The sequence below is a fragment of the Balaenoptera physalus genome (genome assembly GCF_965194825.1).
Source record: "Balaenoptera physalus genome assembly, chromosome: 7".
In the NCBI taxonomy this organism is placed as follows: domain Eukaryota; kingdom Metazoa; phylum Chordata; class Mammalia; order Artiodactyla; family Balaenopteridae; genus Balaenoptera; species Balaenoptera physalus.
Window position 1 is genome coordinate 97,346,283 of NC_138886.1, and position 19,105 is coordinate 97,365,387.

A 19,105-nucleotide genomic window follows, 5' to 3' on the forward strand; every position below is an offset into this window, starting at 1 on the left:
GAAAAATTTATGTTCAGCATTCTCTAAGGGAGTGAAGGGAGTGTACTGTTTTTTTAAAAATGGCCATTAAATGGTTAAGTGAATTAAAACCATGATGGCATATCACTACATACTTGTTAGAATGGCTAAAATAAATAATTCTGGCAATGCCAAGTGCTGGAGAGAATGCTGAGCAATTGGAATCGTCCCACATGGCTGGTGGGAATGCAAGATGGCACGCCACCCTGAAAAACAGCTCCCTTAGTTTCTTATAAAATGCATTTACCACGTGGTCCAGCAATTGTACTCCTGGGTATTTTCCTAATGAAACTATTATTCACACAAAAACTGAACTTGAATCTTCATAGCAGTTTTATTCATAATAGCCAAAACTGGAAACAACCAAAATATCCTTTAATAGGTGAATAGTTAAGCTATGGTACCGTGCAGTACTACTTAGCAATAAAAAGGGAGAAACTACTGATATATACAACTTGGATGAGTCTTTATAGCTTCATGTTGAGTGAAAGAAGCCAAGCTCAAAAGGTATGGTTCTATTTATATGACATTCTCTTGAAGATAAGGCTGTAGTGATGGGGACCCGATGAGTGGTTGCCTGAGGGTGTGAATATAAAGGAACAGCAGGAGGGAGCTTTTTGGGGTGATGGAACTGTTCTGTAACCTGATGGTAGTGGTGGTAGCATGTTTTAAAATCATAGGACTATACATCAAAAGTAAATAAAAGTTAATTTTACTGTATGATATTTGTATTTTTTTAAAGGTTAAATAAAAATTGGCAAAGGAATTGATGCAAGCATCTCACTATATATAATGTTGGGCACATGAGGCATTTTTCTTATAAAAATCTACCATCGTATTTGGTCGTCTCCAGGGTTCTGTAAACTGGCAGAAAGTCTTAATTTCCTGTCAGCTTTGCTTAGAGAAATCTTTTTTGGCTTAGAAGAGTATGTCTTTGCTAAAGTAATAATTGCATTTCTTTAACCATTAGAAGTTGGCCCACACATCAGCTAATTTTGTTCAGGTCATTAAACTGCCCGGCCTGAACTTGGCTTCTGTTAGTTACTAGGAGCATTTCCTCTTGTGTGCCTTGAGTCATCATAACCTTTGAAACTTGGTGAGGACTGATGTTGATTTAAAAATCTTGGTGGCATTAAATGCCTGGAGCTTTACTAAATGTTTCTGCCTGAAGACTTGTGGTGTTGGTGTACAGGTTTATAATGAAGTCCTTGAAATCTTATCCTGAATTGGTACTCTGGGGTATTTACTCAGATCTTACACAAAGCAGAGCTCATGTTTTAAGTCACTGGAAGAATGTGAGATTAGGCTGTGGCCTGAGATCTTGGGATGATGATCTCTTTCTTTGTATACTTTGTAGGGTGCCAGTCCCATGCTAGGTCATCTTCCACAGAGCTGTCTCATTTAGCCCTCAGTGTTTTGTTAATATGGGAAGCAACGGGATTGCTGATTGAGCAACGTCTGGGGACAAGTAACCAGTAACTTCAAGAGGGAAGTGGTGTGCTGAAGTCAAAGTTCAGTTTCATTGTGCAAGAATGCTGTGGGGTGTGCCTACCTGCAGTTCACTCTCAGGTCAGATCTGATAGCAAACGCCTCTGCTGCTTTTTCCAGGTGGCACAGTTTCTATCCAAGAGACACTGAAAACGAGCAACATACTGTTATTCTTAAGGCTCTCTAATTGATCAGGGAATACTTACAATTCAGAATTGACCACATTATAACTCAAACCAGCCATACATTTAAAATACTTATTTTAAAATATTTATTTTCTTCAAGTGTACCAGTTTTGTGACTGGCTTATTTTACTTAGCGTAATGTCTTCAAGGTTCGTCCATATTGTAATGTTGTGTCAGAATTTCCTTCCCTTATAAGGCTGAATAATACTGTATCCTGTGGATGGACCACATTTAGTTTATGGATTCTTGGGTTGCTTCCCCCTTTGGCTGTTGTGACTAATGAATAGTGCTGCTGTGAATATGGGTGTACAAAAATCTGTTGGGAGTCCCTGCTTTCAGTTCTTTGGGGTATGTACCCAGGAGTGGAATTGCTGGATCATCTGGCAATTCTATATTTAATTTCTCGAGGAATCACCATACTATTTTCCACAGCAGCTGCCTATGTATATTTTATATTATATATTATATATCATATGTTATCAAAATAGTTTTAGTTTTTAACATTAATGTGATCACTGCGTTATTCAGCAATTTGTTTTTTTCTAAGTATGTAAAAAATCTTTTCATGTCTATACTTACAGTTCTAATTCTTTTTAATGCCTGCATAGTGTATGATTTATCTATCCCCTACAAATGGTGTGCACACACAGACTTGATAGATTGAAGAGTGTGCACATTTTAAATGCCTTACAAGACTATAGAGCCAACATTGCCAGACCTTCAGATTTTTCAAGAAAGTCAGAAATCCAGATTTTTATTTGAAATTATATCATTTAAAAAACACCTTTAAGCCAAGGAAAATGGACTCCGGGCTAGATTCAGATCTTGAGCCACCAATTTGTGACTTCAGCACTGATACTTATCAACAATTATCACCCATTTTTTAGGTTTAAAGTTAGACTTACCAAAGCCCATTGCCTCTTCCCTTCAACATTGCATTGTTGAGGCTTTTTTGTTTATCAGAGCACTTCCATTTCCTGGAGTTACTGAAATACGACTTTCCATAAATGCCATAATTCTGTGGACCTTCTCTGTTATATACTCTTCTCATTATTACCCATATTACCTCTTTTGAGGTTAATACTATGCACATATTCTTTCAACATCTGACAGTTTCCAGTGCACCTTTTACTGTTCTCAAAGGCTTGAGCAGCTGGTTTTATGTACTTAGAGATTACTTCTCCCATATCCCATTCAACACACAAACTGACTATTCTCCTCTCTAATCTGATCTCAGATTACTCACCTCTAGTGACTATTGTAATTTCACTTTAGCTACCCTAGGGTTTGTTCCCTATAATTAGCAGGAAGAATGATACCACCTTTAAGACTTCAAACTGCATGTCCCCCCTAGAGCCTGACTTCTACTGATATACCCTTCATTCTCCTTTCACTTTCCACAATTGTCTCTTCTCCCAGTCTGTTCTGATTTCACTTTTAGCCCTGACTGGTTTGAGCCTGATGGTCACCTATTTCAAAGTTACACTTACCACCCTAGAGTCATCTTTGGCATTTTTATCATTCCATCCTGCCAGTCCCTGCAATATGACACGTCAGTTCTAGCCCAGCAGTCTCTTACTTACACTTCTGTTCCTCATTTCTAGTATTCCCAGCATGTGAACTCACCAAGTTTACCAAAAACGTCTGGTGGGTTGTGAAACCAAATTATTGGGTGTTTATTAGCATTTAGAAAAATTCACGCAGAATAAAATAGAATAAAAAGTAGAATGCAAGACATGTATTAAGGGTAAATACCATTATATTAAACTGTGTCTGACTGTGGATAGTAGTCAGAATTGCCTCTGGATCTGACCAGGCCCCCATGCCTAGTGTCAACAGTGGAACTCATCTTGCACACAGTGTCAGAGCAGCCTGCAGGGTCCTCAGGTAAGTCATTCTCCTGGCAACCACTGTCAACAAAACCATTAATCCAAACTCCTTTTTCAGGCTTTTAGACCCTCCTGCAATCTGAATCCATTCTACCTTCCTTCAGTTTCATAATTCTTCTATTATACTTTTAAAATGCTCCCAGCCAGACTGTTCACTGTTTGCCCAAGAAATGTCCATTTCCCAACTCTACTGATGTCTCTCCCTCTGTCTACCCCACTTTCGCTTGTCAGAATTTTGGTTCTACCTCAAAGCCCATCTCAACAGCTTTATTCTAGCTACCTTCATATGTATCTCCCCCACTAACTCTAAGCTACTTGAGGCCAGGGACTAATTTTACTCCTCCTGTATTTCCTATGTTTAGTATAGTCATTCAACTTTTTAATCATAAATTTACTTTGTTCTATTTATATAGGCAAATTTAATTATTTTCTTTCAACACCTGGATCAATGGCCATTAAGTAAGATTTGTTTTCTTACTTTAAATTTCTTATTCTCTCTTCTCTGGTTTCCAGTGATGATTCATTCTCCCTTTAGCAAACATTGAGTGCCTGTTATTGGCCAGGTGTGGAGGAGTGAATATAGCAGAAAAGAATGGAATCCTTTAAGGAGTTTACTCTAGTGGAAGCGGGGGGCTCGTTTACATCATTTTCCCATGTCACGTTTGGAACTTTCTTTGATGCCATAGGATAATCTGTTTAGTCAGTGAAGAGCAGTAAGTGATTCTCAACAGGGGCTAGAGGGCTGGTGATTTTGGCAAGGTCTAGAGACATTTTTGATTGTCACAGATGAGGGCATACTGGCTGCAGGCATCTAGAGGCAGGGGCCAGGGTTGCTGCTAAACATTCTACAATGCCCAGGACAGCCCCACAGTAAAGAATTATCCATTCCCAAATATCACCAGTGCCAAGGCTAGGAAATCCTTGTGTGAACAAGTCAAAGAATTCTAAGCTTTGGGCCTTAGTAAAGCCATATAAATGTTTGAAATAGAGATTTCTAAGTATACCAGGGAGAGAAGTAAAAAAAAAAAAAAAAGAATACAGCTTAGTTTTCTAAATAAGATACGTACATACACACACCTTCTCTCTTATATATTTCTAGACCCACATTGCTCTTCATTTTGTTTTATACAATTAGAATTTATACAATGGAAAGAAATTAATTAAAACATACTACACATTCCAGCCTTAGTAAGAAATTGACCATAGGAATAAATAGCATGTAATATGAAGAGGAGTTCCTTTTTTTTTTAATTAGGATATAGTGGACATACAGCATTATATTAGCTTCAGCTGTACAGCATAATGATTCAATATATGTATATATTGTGAAATGATCACCACATTAAGTCTAGTTAACATCCATCACCATACATAGTTATACTTTTTTTCTTATGAGAATTTTTAAGCTCTCTCTTAGCAACTTTCAAATATACAATACAGTGTTAACTATACTCTCCATGCTGTACATTACATCCACATGACTTATTTATTTTATACAGATGACCCTTGAACAACACGTGTTTGAGCAGTGTGGGTCCACTTATACGTGGATTTTTTTCAATAGTAAATATTACAATCTGTGGTTGGTTGAGTCCATGGATGCAGAACCGTGGATGGAGGACTAACTATAAAGTTATACACAGATTTTTGACTGCGTGGAGGGTTGGTTTGCCTAAACACCTCCCTCCCCATTGTTCAGGGGTCAACTGTAACTGGAAGTTTGTACATTTAGACTTCCTTCACCCATTTTCTCCACCCCCACCCTAAAGAAGCGATACTTTAGAATTTGAAAAATTAGATTTATTTTCCAATGGGTTTATAGACAAAGTTTTATAAATAGAACAGTTAGATGTAAATGAATCAGAGTTCAGATAGAAATATTCTAAAATTCTCCAAATGTCTCTATATAGCTGGAATTGTTTATTTTTTACTTATGTTTATGTTTTCTCTAGCAAGTACGTCCTATGATGAATGACCACCTCTTAGAACATTATGTTATCCATCTCTTAGAACACTGGCATGTAGTAGGTGTTCAAAATATATTTGAGAAATGGACAAAGAAATCAATTCCAGACTCGCCAGTTAGTCACCTTGTGCAAGGCAGTGATGGCAGAAAGATGGTAGAAAGTTTGTGTGCAAACCCAGAGTCTAGTCAGTTCCACAGATAAGTAGTCTCAGCTTGGCCACCTGGCACAGAGGCTTTATCTTTGAGTAAGCCCTTTATGCTTGTTAATTTAGGAGCTGTGTTGAAGACATCAAAGGGGTGACTGCTTAGGGAAATGGGCTGCATTTAGCCATCTTTTTTTTCTCCCTTGTTATACGTGGCTCTATCAAACATTGTTTCTCGGCATTTTAGGGCCAGTATAGAGTTGAACTTGGCACACTGATTTATCTGCAAAGGTGATGGTAAATCTACAGTAATTAAGGATCTGTGATCTAGAAATGTGATTCTTTTTTACCCTGGTTACTTGGTATTTCCCGCTTGTCTCTAGAATAAATTTATTTCTTTGGAAAAGCTGAAGCTACCCTGTTGGTATTTTGCCAATTAGTGTAGGAAAATATACTGGAAGGAGTATTACTGGAGGGTTGAGTTTTCATAGGTCTGGAGTGTATTGTTCATCTTCATGAGCCGGAGTGCCAGCCAGTCCAGACTGGGAGGGCCTCCCTGGACTGCTTGGATGAGCACAGGCACCATGGTTTTTCAACCTCCTGTACCTATGTGAGCCATTAAAGATGTCAGTAAAGAGTTTGCACGTGTCACCATTTTGAAATAAGTTGCATCAATCTGAGATTCATTTTTCTAAATACCAAAAGTTAAATTTTGATGTATTTTGGAACTGGATTTTTAAGAAGAATACTATTGCTAGGAGTTAGCTGAATCATTAGGAGATTAATATAGTAGGCTGAATAGACACTGAATACAAATAATGTTGGTGTTTCAACACTCCTTTTTTTTAAAATTAATTTTTATTGGAGTATAGTTGCTTTACAATGTTGTGTTAGCCTCCACTACACAACAAAATGAATCAGCCAAACACATACAGATATCCCCTCCCTTTTGGACTTCCCTCCCATTTAGGTTACCACTGTGCAGTAGGTGAGTTCCCTGTGCTAAATAGCATGTTCCTATCAGTTGTCCATTTTATCCATAGTATCAATAATGTGTATGTGTCAGTCCCAGTCTCCCAGTTCCTCCCACCCCACCCCTTTCCCCCTTGGTTCAACATTCCTTTTATTATTTTATTTTAAAAATGTATGAAGTTTAACTTGCACTTCTTTTAGGACATTCACTCTCTTATTTAATTTTTTAACAGAGAAAGGAAACAGTTTTATTATTGAATAAGCATTGAAACAGATTGCAGTTGCATCACAGGCAACCTGCTAAAGAGATTGCAAAGAAGAAATCTCACCCTTTTACGTAGGCTGGCAGATATAATACATTACATATATGCTAATGTCATTATCCAAAGGAAAAATAAAACTTCTCTTTTGACAAGGAGGAAGTTATATCTTGGAGCTAAGTGCCTAGGATTTCTGAGAAAACAGGGAGACGGGGTGCCACCCTCTTATTATTATTATAATTTTTATCTTTATTTTTGTAATTGTAAACTATATATAACAAAAGTTTTACCATTTTAACCATTTCTTATTTTTATTTTTGTATTAATTTATTTTATTTTTGGCTGCATTGGGTCTTCATTGCTGCACATGGGCTTTCTCTAGTTGCGGCTAGCGGGGGCTGCTCTTCGTTGCATTGCGCAGGCTTCTCACTGTGGTGGCTTCTCTTGTTGCAGAGCACGGGCTCTAGGTGCGCAGGCTTCAGTAGTTGTGGCGGGCGGGCATAGCAGTTGTGGCTTGCAGGCTCTAGAGCACAGGCTCAGTAGTTGTGCACGGACTTAGTTGCTCCACAGCTAAGCATGTGGGATCTTCCCGGGCCAGGGCTCGAACCCGTGTCCCCTGCATTGGCAGGCGGATTCTTGACCACTGCGCCACCAGGGAAGCCCGCCCATTTTAACCATTTTTAAGTGGAATTAAGTTCAGTGGAATTAAGTACAATCTTCCCTCAGGTATATGTAGGGGACTGATTCCAGGAGCCCCCTCAGATACCAAAATCCAAGGATGCTCAAGTCCCTGATGTAAAATGGTGTAGTACAGTGAGTCCAGTCGGCCCTCCATATCAGCGGATGCGAAACCGCATTCACACTGCTATGCAGCCATCACTACCATCAATCTCCAGAACTTTCTCATCTTCCCAAAGTGAAACTGTCCTCATTGAGCACCAACTCCCCATTCCTCTCTGCCAGCCTGTGGCAGCCACCATTTTACTTTCTTGTCTCTATGAATCTGACTACTTAAGGCACATCATATGAATGGAATCACACAGAATTTGTCTTTTTGTAACTGCTTTATTTCACTGAGCATAATGTCCTCGAGGTTCATCCGTGTTGTAGCATGTATCAGAATTTCCTTCCTTTTCGAGGCTGCATAATAATCTCTTGTGTGGATAGAACACATTTTGCTTCTCTGTTCATCTGTCAGTGGACTCTTAGGTTGCTTCTACCTTTTGGCTATTGTGAATAATATTGCTATGAAAATGGGGGTGCAAATATCTGTCTGAATCCTTGCATTCAGTTCTTTTGAGTATATGCCCAGAAATGGAATTGCAGGATCATATGGTGATTTTATATTTTGAGAACTGTTATACCATTTTCCACAGCAACTGCACCATTTTACATTCCTACCAGCAATATGTGAGGGTTCCAATTTTTCCACATCCTCGCCAACACTTGCTTATTTCTGTTTTTTTTTTAGTAGCCATCTTAATTGGTGTGAAATGGTATCTTGTGGTTTTGATTTACATTTCCCTATGATTAATGAAGTTGAGAATCTTTTCATGTGCCACTCCCTTATTTTAAAAGAAATTGTTTTTCCTTGCTTTTAAGACTACTGCAACCAATTCTTATAGAATAACCAAGAGCTATATAAGGTAAGACGTTTATTCAGCCATGATTACAGATTTCCTGAGGAGGAGAGATTTACTTTTAGAGACATTGCTAATATATGTCATGACACTAAAATGGCTCTTTTAAAGTAAACAACAACAATAAAAATCTTCTACCAAGTTAGCGTTGACTTTCATGTTCTCACTCTTCAGCTCGACTTGAGTAGGGAGTAAGTAGCCTGAGTAAGTTTTACCCACTTCACACATAGTGTCTAGAATTCTGCTGGATAAAGGTCAGAGCCTGATTTTTTTTTTTTTTTTAACAAAAGAATTTAGGTTGACTTATCCTCTTACGTTCAGGTTAACTTACATCTTTTAAGGCTGGTAGCTGGTTGAAGGACGTGTCACATTATTCCCTGAGCTTCTGCAAAATTATTCTAAAGAAAAACCACATATGATATTTTTATCTGTGTGTCAGAAAATCTCTTTATGACAACTCATAGTGTTTCAGGTCCTGCATGCAAAGTATGAAGAAGCAGATCCTTTCTCACGTAGCTTACTTAAAAATAAATAGTACCTGACATTTATCAAGTGCTTATTATTTATGAATGATTCTGAGCTGTTTACATGTAGTAACTCATTTAATCATCACAGCTACCCTATGAGGTAGGAGAGTACTATTATTTTTGCAGATGAAGAAATGGAAGTACAGAAAGTATTAAAGTAGGCAGTGGAGTTCAGCTGGTGCCAGAGACACAAAACCTCACTGTACAAGTGCTTCTTCACTGGAGATTAGGAGTAAATAACGGTGTTACATTTTCATTCTTGTGGGACTTTCCGCATAGCTGCTTTCAGCATTAATAAATAATTACATTCACAAAGTAAGCTTGAGAATTTTTTAGTCATTATTCTTTGTAAAAAATACTGAATTTTGATGTATCTGCCTTTTTAATGATGAAACTTAAAACTATTGAGATAAAAAGATTTAACTAGGATTCTGTGGCAAATATATAGTTGTATAAAATTATCCCTAGCTAAATACAAAATACTTCATTGGGACCAAAAATGGGGCGTTTTGCCAGCTACTGAAGATCTTCAACACTGATTGCATACACCATGTTTCTTGGTGACGGATGGGTGGAGAGGTGAGGCGAGGTGTTTGGTGGTTCCCAGCCTGGTTGTGGCTACCAAAGCACGTATCAAGTGGGCTTCCCTCGTGGCGCAGTGGTTAAGAATCTGCCTGCCATTCAAGGGACACAGGTTCGAGCCCTGGCCCGGGAAGATCCCACATGCCGCGGAGCAACTAAGCCCGTGCACCACAACTACTGAGCCTGAGCTCTAGAGCCCGCAAGCCACAACAACTGAGCCCACGTGCCGCAACTACTGAAGCCTGCACGCCTAGAGCCTGTGCTCCGCAAAAAGAGAAGCCACAGCAATGAGAAGCCCGTGCACCGCAACAAAGAGTAGCCCCTGCTCACCTCAACTAGAGAAAGCCCGCGCACAGCAACGAAGACTCAACACAGCCAAAAATAAAAAAATAAAATAAATAAATTTATATATTAAAAAAAATAGTAAACGACGAATGCTCTGTGCACTGTACACAGGAGCTCTATGGTTTCACTCCCTTGATCTGAAGTCGCATTTTGATGCAGTGGTGATGGCAGCCATGGCAAAAATCAGTCAAGGCCTGGTGCCTTTAAGGTGGTAGGCGGTCTGGTTACTAGCCTGGGGTTTTCTGTGAGGAGGCTATGCATAATTCCAAGTCTGGCTCACTCTCATAGGAGGCCTTAACCCTTTCTTTATCACCTGTGAGTAGGTAGGTCTCAGCTTAATTTTTTAGCTTGCTTTATACTCTTTGGGAGTTCAAATTGAAATAATCTTCCCAACATTGTATTTCATAGTTTTTACTCATTTCTAAAATAAGAATTAAGAACTAGACATACCATTTTCATTAAGCATAATGTGCCCAGTCTGAGCCAGGAGCTGGAAGCCCAGGGAATTGGAGAAACAAAACACGGGGAATAGGGTGAGTAGAAGAGATGGGAAACAGGAGTGAAAGGCATTCAGACCGGAAGAAAGACACACTCAAAGGAGAAAGAACAGCGATACCCTGTTAGACCCTGATTCCTAGAAGCTTAACCTCTGGGATTTAATTTTTATTTTTAATTAAATAACTACCTCTCAGGTTCTGTTTTGATGCAATCCAGGTGTTTTCCTATCCCCACCCAAACCTTGCATCGAGTCTCCTTTGCACCGCATCCAATTCTCTGCCCCTGACTCTTTACCAGGCTCTTTGACATAAGTCTTGAGGAATTGTTCAGTGGGCCTCTGACAAGTATTCTTGGTTGTTGGACTTTATTCTTTCATTCATAGGTTTATGCCGTCTGTGGTGGGCTTTCCTACTTCCCTTAGTTGGACTGTCTGTGGAGAGTTGTGTTTTCACATGATAGACTCTCGGAGACTTTGCCTGTCAGGCCTTTCAGTGCTTTGTTCACATGATGAAATAGCTTAAAACAGTCTCTCAGTTAGTGTCTTGCAGACCAGGGGTCCCCAACCCCTGGGGTACGGACTGGTACCGGTCCATGGCCTGTTAGGAGCCAGGCCGCACAGCAGGAGGTGAGCAGCGGAGGAGTGAGCAGAAGCTTCATCTGTATTTACAGCTGCTCTCCATGGCTCGCATTACTGCCTGAGCTCTGCCTCCTGTGAGATCACCTGCGGCATTAGATTCTTATAGGAGTGCGAACCCTGCTGTGAACTGCACATGTGAGGGATGTAGGTTGTGCGCTCCTTATGAGAATCTAATGCCTGATGATCTGAGGTGGAGCTGAGGCGGTGATGCTAGCACTGGGGAGTGGCTGCAAATACAGATTATCATTAGCAGAGAGGTTTGACTGCACAGAGACCATAAAAAATCAATTGCTTGCAGACTCATATCAAAACTCTATCAGTAAAGGAAGCTCAGGGCTCCCACTGATTCTGCATTATGGTGAGTTGTATAATTATTTCATTATATATTACAATGTAATAATAATAGAAATCAAGTGCACAATAAATGTAATGCACTTGAATCATTCCGAAACCATTCCTTCCCCCACCCCACCCCCGCCGCCTCCAATCCGTGGAAAAATTGTCTTTCAGGAAACTGGTCCCTGGTGCCAAAAAGGTTGGGGACCGCTGTTGTAGACTATTGTGTTTTTTTTTTTTTTTTTCTTTTTAAAATAAACTTCTTACTTGGGAATAATTTGGGGTTTATAGAAAAGTTGCAAAAAGGGTACAGAGAGTTCCTGAATATCCTTCACTCAGCTTTCATGCGTCTTAGCATCCTATGAGCTAGTACAACTGTTACAACTAAGAAATTAGCATTGGTACAGTACCATTAACTGCATTATGTATTTCATTCAGATTTTTTCCATTTTCCACCTGTATCCTTTTTGGGTTCCCTGTTGCCTTTAGGCGTCTTGTCTACTTAGTGATCTCTGATCTGGGACAGCTTCTCAGCCTCTGCTTGTCTCTGTGGTGACTCAACACTTTTGGAGAACTGATCAGGCATTTTGTAGGTTGGCCTCCAATTTGGGCTGTCTGATATTTTCTTGTGATTTGAGGAGACTGCTCCAGAGGTGCAGTGCCCTCCTTCCGTATATCTACTGGGCGTCGGCTCAGTGTCATGCCTTTTAGTGGAGAATGGTATTTAGAAACCATATCGGGGTACAGATGTTCTTTCTCCGGGGGTGTTGCTGCTCCTAGGTTCTCTGCTGACTCCTGGGAGATGTATGTGTGTGTTTATCGACTAATCCACGTGCACACACTTACCGCTAATGATTTCTGTGCCTGTCCGTCTGTGTTGTCATCTACTTGTGGGTTCTTACGGACATCTCCATGGCTAACCCAACACCACAGGGTCATGCTAGCCTCCTCCCTTTGCACATTTGTAAGCTCGTTCTCTGATAGGGAGACACTGAGGTCATCTACCATCCATTTACCCCAACCTTAACAGATGTGAAAGTGATTTCAGAGTTGTTCATTGGCACCCCTGTGACAGACAGTTTATAATACAATTCGAAACATTTGTCAGTTTGCATTCTGACCTAGCATCCCTGACTGCTGGCTGATTTTTTTTTTTAAGTTGTGTATATTAAAGTTTATTCTTTGTATGATATGTACAATGATGTGAGCTTGTACAAATGCATAGAGTCATGTATCCATCACCCAGACTCTTTCATTTAGGTGTTTTGTGGGGTTTTTATTTCCCTAACTGAGTAACTGCTACACCACACTTCCACTGTTCACTTGTTGGAAAGGATTGCATCTCTGTTACCTTGTGGTTTTTAATGCCATGTAGCCTTCCTCAGATAAAGGCAAAATGGATTTTAACCAGTGGGGAAGACTACTAGAATTTCAGAAGTTGAAAGAACCTTAAAGATTCATTAATTTTACATTCCTAGCTAGGCAGGTTGGACATCAAGCCAGAACTCGTACCTGTACATTTTGGTTCTCCTCCCCATCCATATCCCTCAGGGTACCTGAGATAGGAAAGGTGAGCACGACAAGGGGCACAGATTGCTCCACCTTGCTTTATTATTATTATTATTCTTTATTGAAGTATAGTTGATTGAACTAACACAATGTTTTGTTAGTTTCTGGTGTACAGCAAAGTGATTCAGTTATACACCTTGCCTTAGATTTGAAGTCTGTGCTTACTTACGGGCAGGGTTCCTTTATCTTTTGTTTTAGGAGATTAATTCTAGCAGACAGCTATTTGTTTAATGTTAGGTGTGCTTTGGGGGAGGATTAAGATATTATTAACATTTGCAAATTAGTCTTGTAGTGAATTATTAATAGTTCATTCACTTTGCTTATTAATGCCAGGCTGAAACCAAGTGTTCTGAATGAACGAAGAATTGTGTTTGGGGAAGGGTCAGTGGAGGGAGGTGACTGTGGAAAGCGCTACATTCCACTCTCCAGAGATAGATGAAACTGCTCTATAAGGCTCTACTGGCTGTTGGTTTCTACTGTTTAGAGTTTATAGTAATCTTTATAGATAATTTAAAGACTGTTTGGGGCCCCTGAACTGGGACCCCCCCCCCAGAGTTTTTCATTTCATAAATAGTCTTTACTGTGTGCCAGGCACCAAGCTAGACCCTTGATATGTAGATGAGCGAATTGCGTGCCTTGTCTGGCAGGAGATGGATGTGAAAGGAGGAGTATTTGCCCCCAGTGCGGTGGCATAGAGGTGGCCAGTGTGGGTGTGGCTTATATGAGGGCTGTTTCAACTTTTTATTAGATTTTTTTCCTTTAAAAAAGTTTTTTTTCTACCATAATTCAAAAAGAGTCATGTACCACAATGTTCATTGCAGCTCTATTTACAATAGCCAGGACATGGAAGCAACCTAAGTGTCCGTCGACAGATGAATGGATAAAGAAGATGTGGCACATATATACAATGGAATATTACTCAGCCATAAAAGGAAACGAAATTGAGTTATTTGTAGTGAGGTGGATGGACCTAGAGACTGTCATACAGAGTGAAGTAAGTCAGAAAGAGAAAAGCAAATACCGTATGCTAACACATATGTGGAATCTTAAAAAAAAAAAAATGGTCTGAAGAACCTAATGACAGGACAGGAATAAAGACACAGACGTAGAGAATGGACTTGAGGACACGGGGAGGGGGAAGGGTAAGCTGGGACGAAGTGAGAGACTGGCATGGACATATATACACTACCAAATGTAAAATAGATAGCTAGTGGGAAGCAGCCGCACAGCACAGGGAGATCAGCTCGGTGCTTTGTGACCACCTAGAGGATTGGGATAGGGAGGGTGGGAGGGAGACACAAGAGGGAGGAGATATGGGGATATATGTATATGTATAGCTGATTCACTTTGTTATAAAGCAGAAACTAACACCATTGTAAAGCAATTATACTCCAATAAAGATGTTAAAAAAGTAATAAAATAAAATAAAGTTTTTTCTCTTTCTTTTTTTTTTTTTAAGCATAATTGTGCCACCCTGCACAACTGTGTTAGTTTTTGCTTACTCCCTTTCAGTCTTTTCCCACAGGTGCAGTTTTATGTGGTTGTATGTAGCGGATATTGTATTCTGAAATGGTTTTGTTTAATATTTTGTTCTAAGCTTTTCTCAAGTTTCTCCACAACATTGTGTAGTTGCTGTGTTTACCCAGCTCCTTAATGTTAACTTATTTTTCCCATAGAAGGCTACCCTCACCCTTTTTATGCTCCCAACGTTTTTTATCAGATACGTTGGTTTCTTAGGCTCTATTTCCTGGCGTAAGATTGCTCCAGAGTCAAAGAGTATGAGTGCTTTACAGCTCTGGAAATATATTGCCTGTTGTTTTACAACGCCAACAGCCTTCCTTGAAAACCTGCCAGATTAGATCTGTCCCTGCCTACTCTGACTCCATCACCTACTGCTTTCCCCTGGGTCTCTGGGATGAAGCTGCGGACACCACACTCAGCTCTGAGTCAGTACACCTGCTGTTCCCCTGCTTGCACACCCCACTGAGTAACCACACAGGGCTACCTCCTTCTTTCCCCTCCAAGGGTTGTTGTGAGGGTAATGAGGTAATATGTTGTGAGGCATGCAGAGAGTGGGTGTTCAGGGAGGATGAGTCTCTGGACCGCTCTTGTCCTGGAGCTGGGCAGAGCTAGGTTCTGAACTGCTGGCAGCCTCAGTGTCCTGGAAGAATAGGTTAATAAACTCTCTTGCAAAATATAGCTTGTACTGTACTCAACTCATACATTTAATTTTGCCCCATCTCCTCTACAGGATATCTGGCTCTATGAAGCAAGCAGCCATGCTGCCTTTTCTAGAACTCCTCCGAGGGGACTGGAGTGAGGGGGTGGTAACTCACAACCTCTCTTCATTTCAGGGCCTCTTAGGACGATTGTGCAGACTTTAATATTAAAGATGTCTGGAAAACAGGAATTGCTGGTGATTTTTAAATGCCTTAAGACATTGCTGTAAATATAAAGTTCTGTGTAATGAAATGATTTGAGGTGGAGGGCATGGACTTGGAGATTATCATTTCTAGATGAAGCTGGGCTAATTAAAAAAAATTTTAACTGTAGTTTTCTATTTTAGTGAAAGTACTCTATTTTTAGATTGAGATAAAACAGCATCATCCTAAGACAGAACAGTAAGTTGTTATTGTTTTCTTTGTAACGCAAAATATTTTTATCAAAATACTTTTCAAGAGAATGCAAAAAATTATTTTTCCTTTAAATATGCATCTTTAAAAGGACTGCTTTGCCACTGAGTTTTCATTATAACTAACTTTCTAACAAAATTTGGTGAAAGTCAGTGAGAGATGAGAGTAACTCTACAATGATGTCCATCTAGTAGGTGACCATTGAACACTTGGACTTAATTTTTAATGTATTTTTAATTTTAATTCAATATAGCCACAAATCAGGCAGTGTAGTTCTAGAAATTTATGTTTAAGGGCACTTGTTTTTAACCTTTAGGGCTCTATGGAGAGTTAATTTTCCACAGCTGAATCACTCAATTAAGTTTAAAATTCTGTTTTCTAAAATACCTTTATCCATTGTAGGGGGAAAAAAAAACCTGCCAAATTTTAGTTGGATAAATGAGTGTGGGTAACAGCAGGAGAGGAATTGTCTTTGACTTTATATAGATAATTTTAGGAAAATGTTTTTCAATGCCCTTTGGTATGTTTTTTGGAATAGAGAAATTCCGGGGGCTTTTTGCTTTCCTGTGGGCGTTGCTTCTCTGCCCTCTTTAGTATGTGACAGACACCTGAGATAGATGGGGTTGACCTTTCACAATGGGAGAGCCAGTAGAAGTAAAGAAGCTTCAGCTTGTAGTTTTCATCACTAAAAAGGCAGTAAATTTAGACCTAGCCTTCACAGTTGTCCTGAACCTGGTGCCACACCACCAGGCATGGTCCTTTGCACAGAATAAACACGTGACAATTATTTGGGGGTAAACATGTTCATTCTTATTATTACCCATATGCTGAATACTTCAGGGTCTATAGTAACTAGTAGGTCGGTGATGGATAATACTTGGCTTTTTTTTTTTTTTTTAATCCTTCTGGTTATTTCACCTATTTGCTTTGATTTACTTTGAAGAAATTATTTTGTTTTCACTGAGTGGCTGGCTTCTCTCTGTCTCCTTCCTTTACACTTCTTTATTTTCCTCTTCTGTCTCTTTTTTCCCCGTCTGTCTCTTTTCCTTCAAAATACTGTCACAGGGGCCACCTGGCATTGTGTATTTTTAAGCAGGGTGATCTTTGAACTTGATAAGAAATTGAAAGTTAATTTGCAGTCTGGATGGGATCATAAGTTACTGACCAGGAGATTATTTCCCACTGAAATTTCTTATTTGAGCAATGTGCTGCCTACTTTATTATTGTCAGTTTTGACTGTTTGGCTCTCTTGCATATCTTCCATATCTGGAATTTACAGGTTCTGTACAGATATGTCTGTGTATTGAGCACATGCTGCAGTGGTGCCTGGCCTCTGACGAAGTGGTCTTCTCACTTGCACAGGTTGCGCAGAGCATCGAGGATCATCATCAAGAAGTGATCGGTTTCTGCAGAGAAAACGGCTTCCACGGCTTAGTTGCATACGACTCTGATTATGCCCTGTGCAACATCCCCTACTATTTCAGTGCCCATGCCCTAAAACTGAGCCGGAATGGGAAAAGTCTCACCACAAGCCAATATCTGATGCACGAGGTTGCCAAGCAGCTGGACCTGAACCCAAACCGCTTCCCTATCTTTGCTGCTCTGTTAGGTAGGTGGGCAGTGTGAAAATTCATTTTATAAAGGAGTTCTATACTCGAAACATACAGTTGTTGTTTTTTTTTAATTTCAATGCTAGAATGTTTTGGATAGTATCGTACTTAAATTTAAAAGAACCAGGGAATGGGCTGGGCTTCTCCTCAGTAACATTCTTTACTCATTATTTTTTGGTGTCACTGAAAATGTGCTTCATTTGTTCTTAAGTGTTTGTTTATGTATTGTTCCATCTAGGCCGATAAACTAATTTTGTGAAAAAAAATGCCCTTAAAGTTTGGGGAAAATGACATTTAAAAATTACAAATGTTAACACAGTCTCACTTATGAAAATTAAACATTTAAACCTTTGGCACAAATTATGTTTGTTATAGAAGAAAATATGCTATGAAGTTACCACTGTCATGTTTTCCCCTCATTTTCAGGATTCTCACTACTTTAAAAGGGAAAAAAAAAAAAAAAATTACGTTACCCTGTTTCCAATGCCTGCATCTTAAGTAAATGTATAAATGTCTTTAAAAACTCCCTTGGAGGAATTCCTTATGCTGAATACCTAGAAAGGATGAAATCTGGTTTCAACTAAGATTTTATATATTAATTTCTTTCTCTTAAAAATAACTTGGCAATAAGTAATATATTTATTTATCACTTTATGTCTATAGTTTATAGTTATTTCTTTCTTTTCTGTCCACTTCCCTTTCTTGTGCTTGGAATGTACACGTTTCTAGCTACTTGAATATCCGGCTCTAGTTTGCTCAGAGTTTGTAAAAATTATGTCCACAGTATAAGTAAATGTGTTCTGAGCAAAGCCCTCCTGTGAGTAAAATCCATGAATTTCAGTGATGGGATTGAGGGCTGTTTGGGACACACAGGCCCTTTTTGAAAGATATGTGGTCTCCAGAAAAGTGCGATCTTACTGTACTCTCTCAATTTCTATCCTGTAGTGCTTAGCAGTGCTGATCTGGTCATGTTTAAGAGGGGGATTATATTGTAGGTTATTTTTAGAAATTCCTAATTATCAGATTTTTTATAAACATTCCAAAATAGTTTTATACAACTAGAAATTATAGTGAGAGAGCCATAATTTTTCATATATTATTTGGTGATAACATTTCAAATTGTATAACTACAAATCAGTCAAAAAATTTCTGATTTTACAAGTTGTCTTTATTTGGATCTAATCTCAAGTACATGTCTTTAAGTTAGTACTTGGCTATTTTCTGTCCATTTTCTTGGTGAACTCTTGGGACTTGGGATTTGGAGGATTAAAACCTAATTTCTAAATATATGTAGTACTTTCATATTTTCAGACATTAAAATATAAAAGGATATTTCCTCAAATGTTAAAAAGTGATGGAGTGGATGGGCACATTATGAAAGTTTCATATTTACTTAAATGTTACCACAATTGACTTTAAATGAATGGGAAAATTGTATGCTTTTAGAATATGGATGCCTTAACTAATTTGGGAAGGATATTTGTTTATCTTATTTAAGGAAACATTGAATAAATTTCTTGGGAGATAATGCCAACTAATACTTTTCTAGCTAACTTATTTTGTGAAATAGTAAAAGAAATGAAAAACAGTAGTAACATTGTGAATAATTTAATAATAAGTTAAGGCTTGGAATTTCTTCAGAAAATTTAGGCAAGTTATAGCTAAACGCTTAATTGGGTGAGCATTTTTAGTTTAGATTTTGTGTAAAAGTTTCAACGTCCTCAAATGAGAAAGATTATTTTTCCTTTTTTTAATACAAAGTATAATTTCTCCTTTTTGTAATAGAAAGTATAGCTATATAAGATGT

At 38.9% G+C, this 19,105-nt stretch overlaps 1 protein-coding gene across 4 annotated transcripts in view; it reads left to right on the plus strand.

Moving 5' to 3' along the window:
• FAM120A (family with sequence similarity 120 member A) overlaps positions 1-19,105 on the plus strand; it is a 103,597-nt gene that overhangs the window by 3,156 nt on the left and 81,336 nt on the right. For all 4 annotated transcript variants that reach the window (XM_082469610.1, XM_082469609.1, XM_082469612.1 and 1 more), the window contains exon 2: positions 17,051-17,297. In XM_082469610.1, the coding sequence (XP_082325736.1) occupies positions 17,051-17,297 (247 nt within the window). The remainder of the gene's footprint in view (positions 1-17,050; positions 17,298-19,105) is intronic.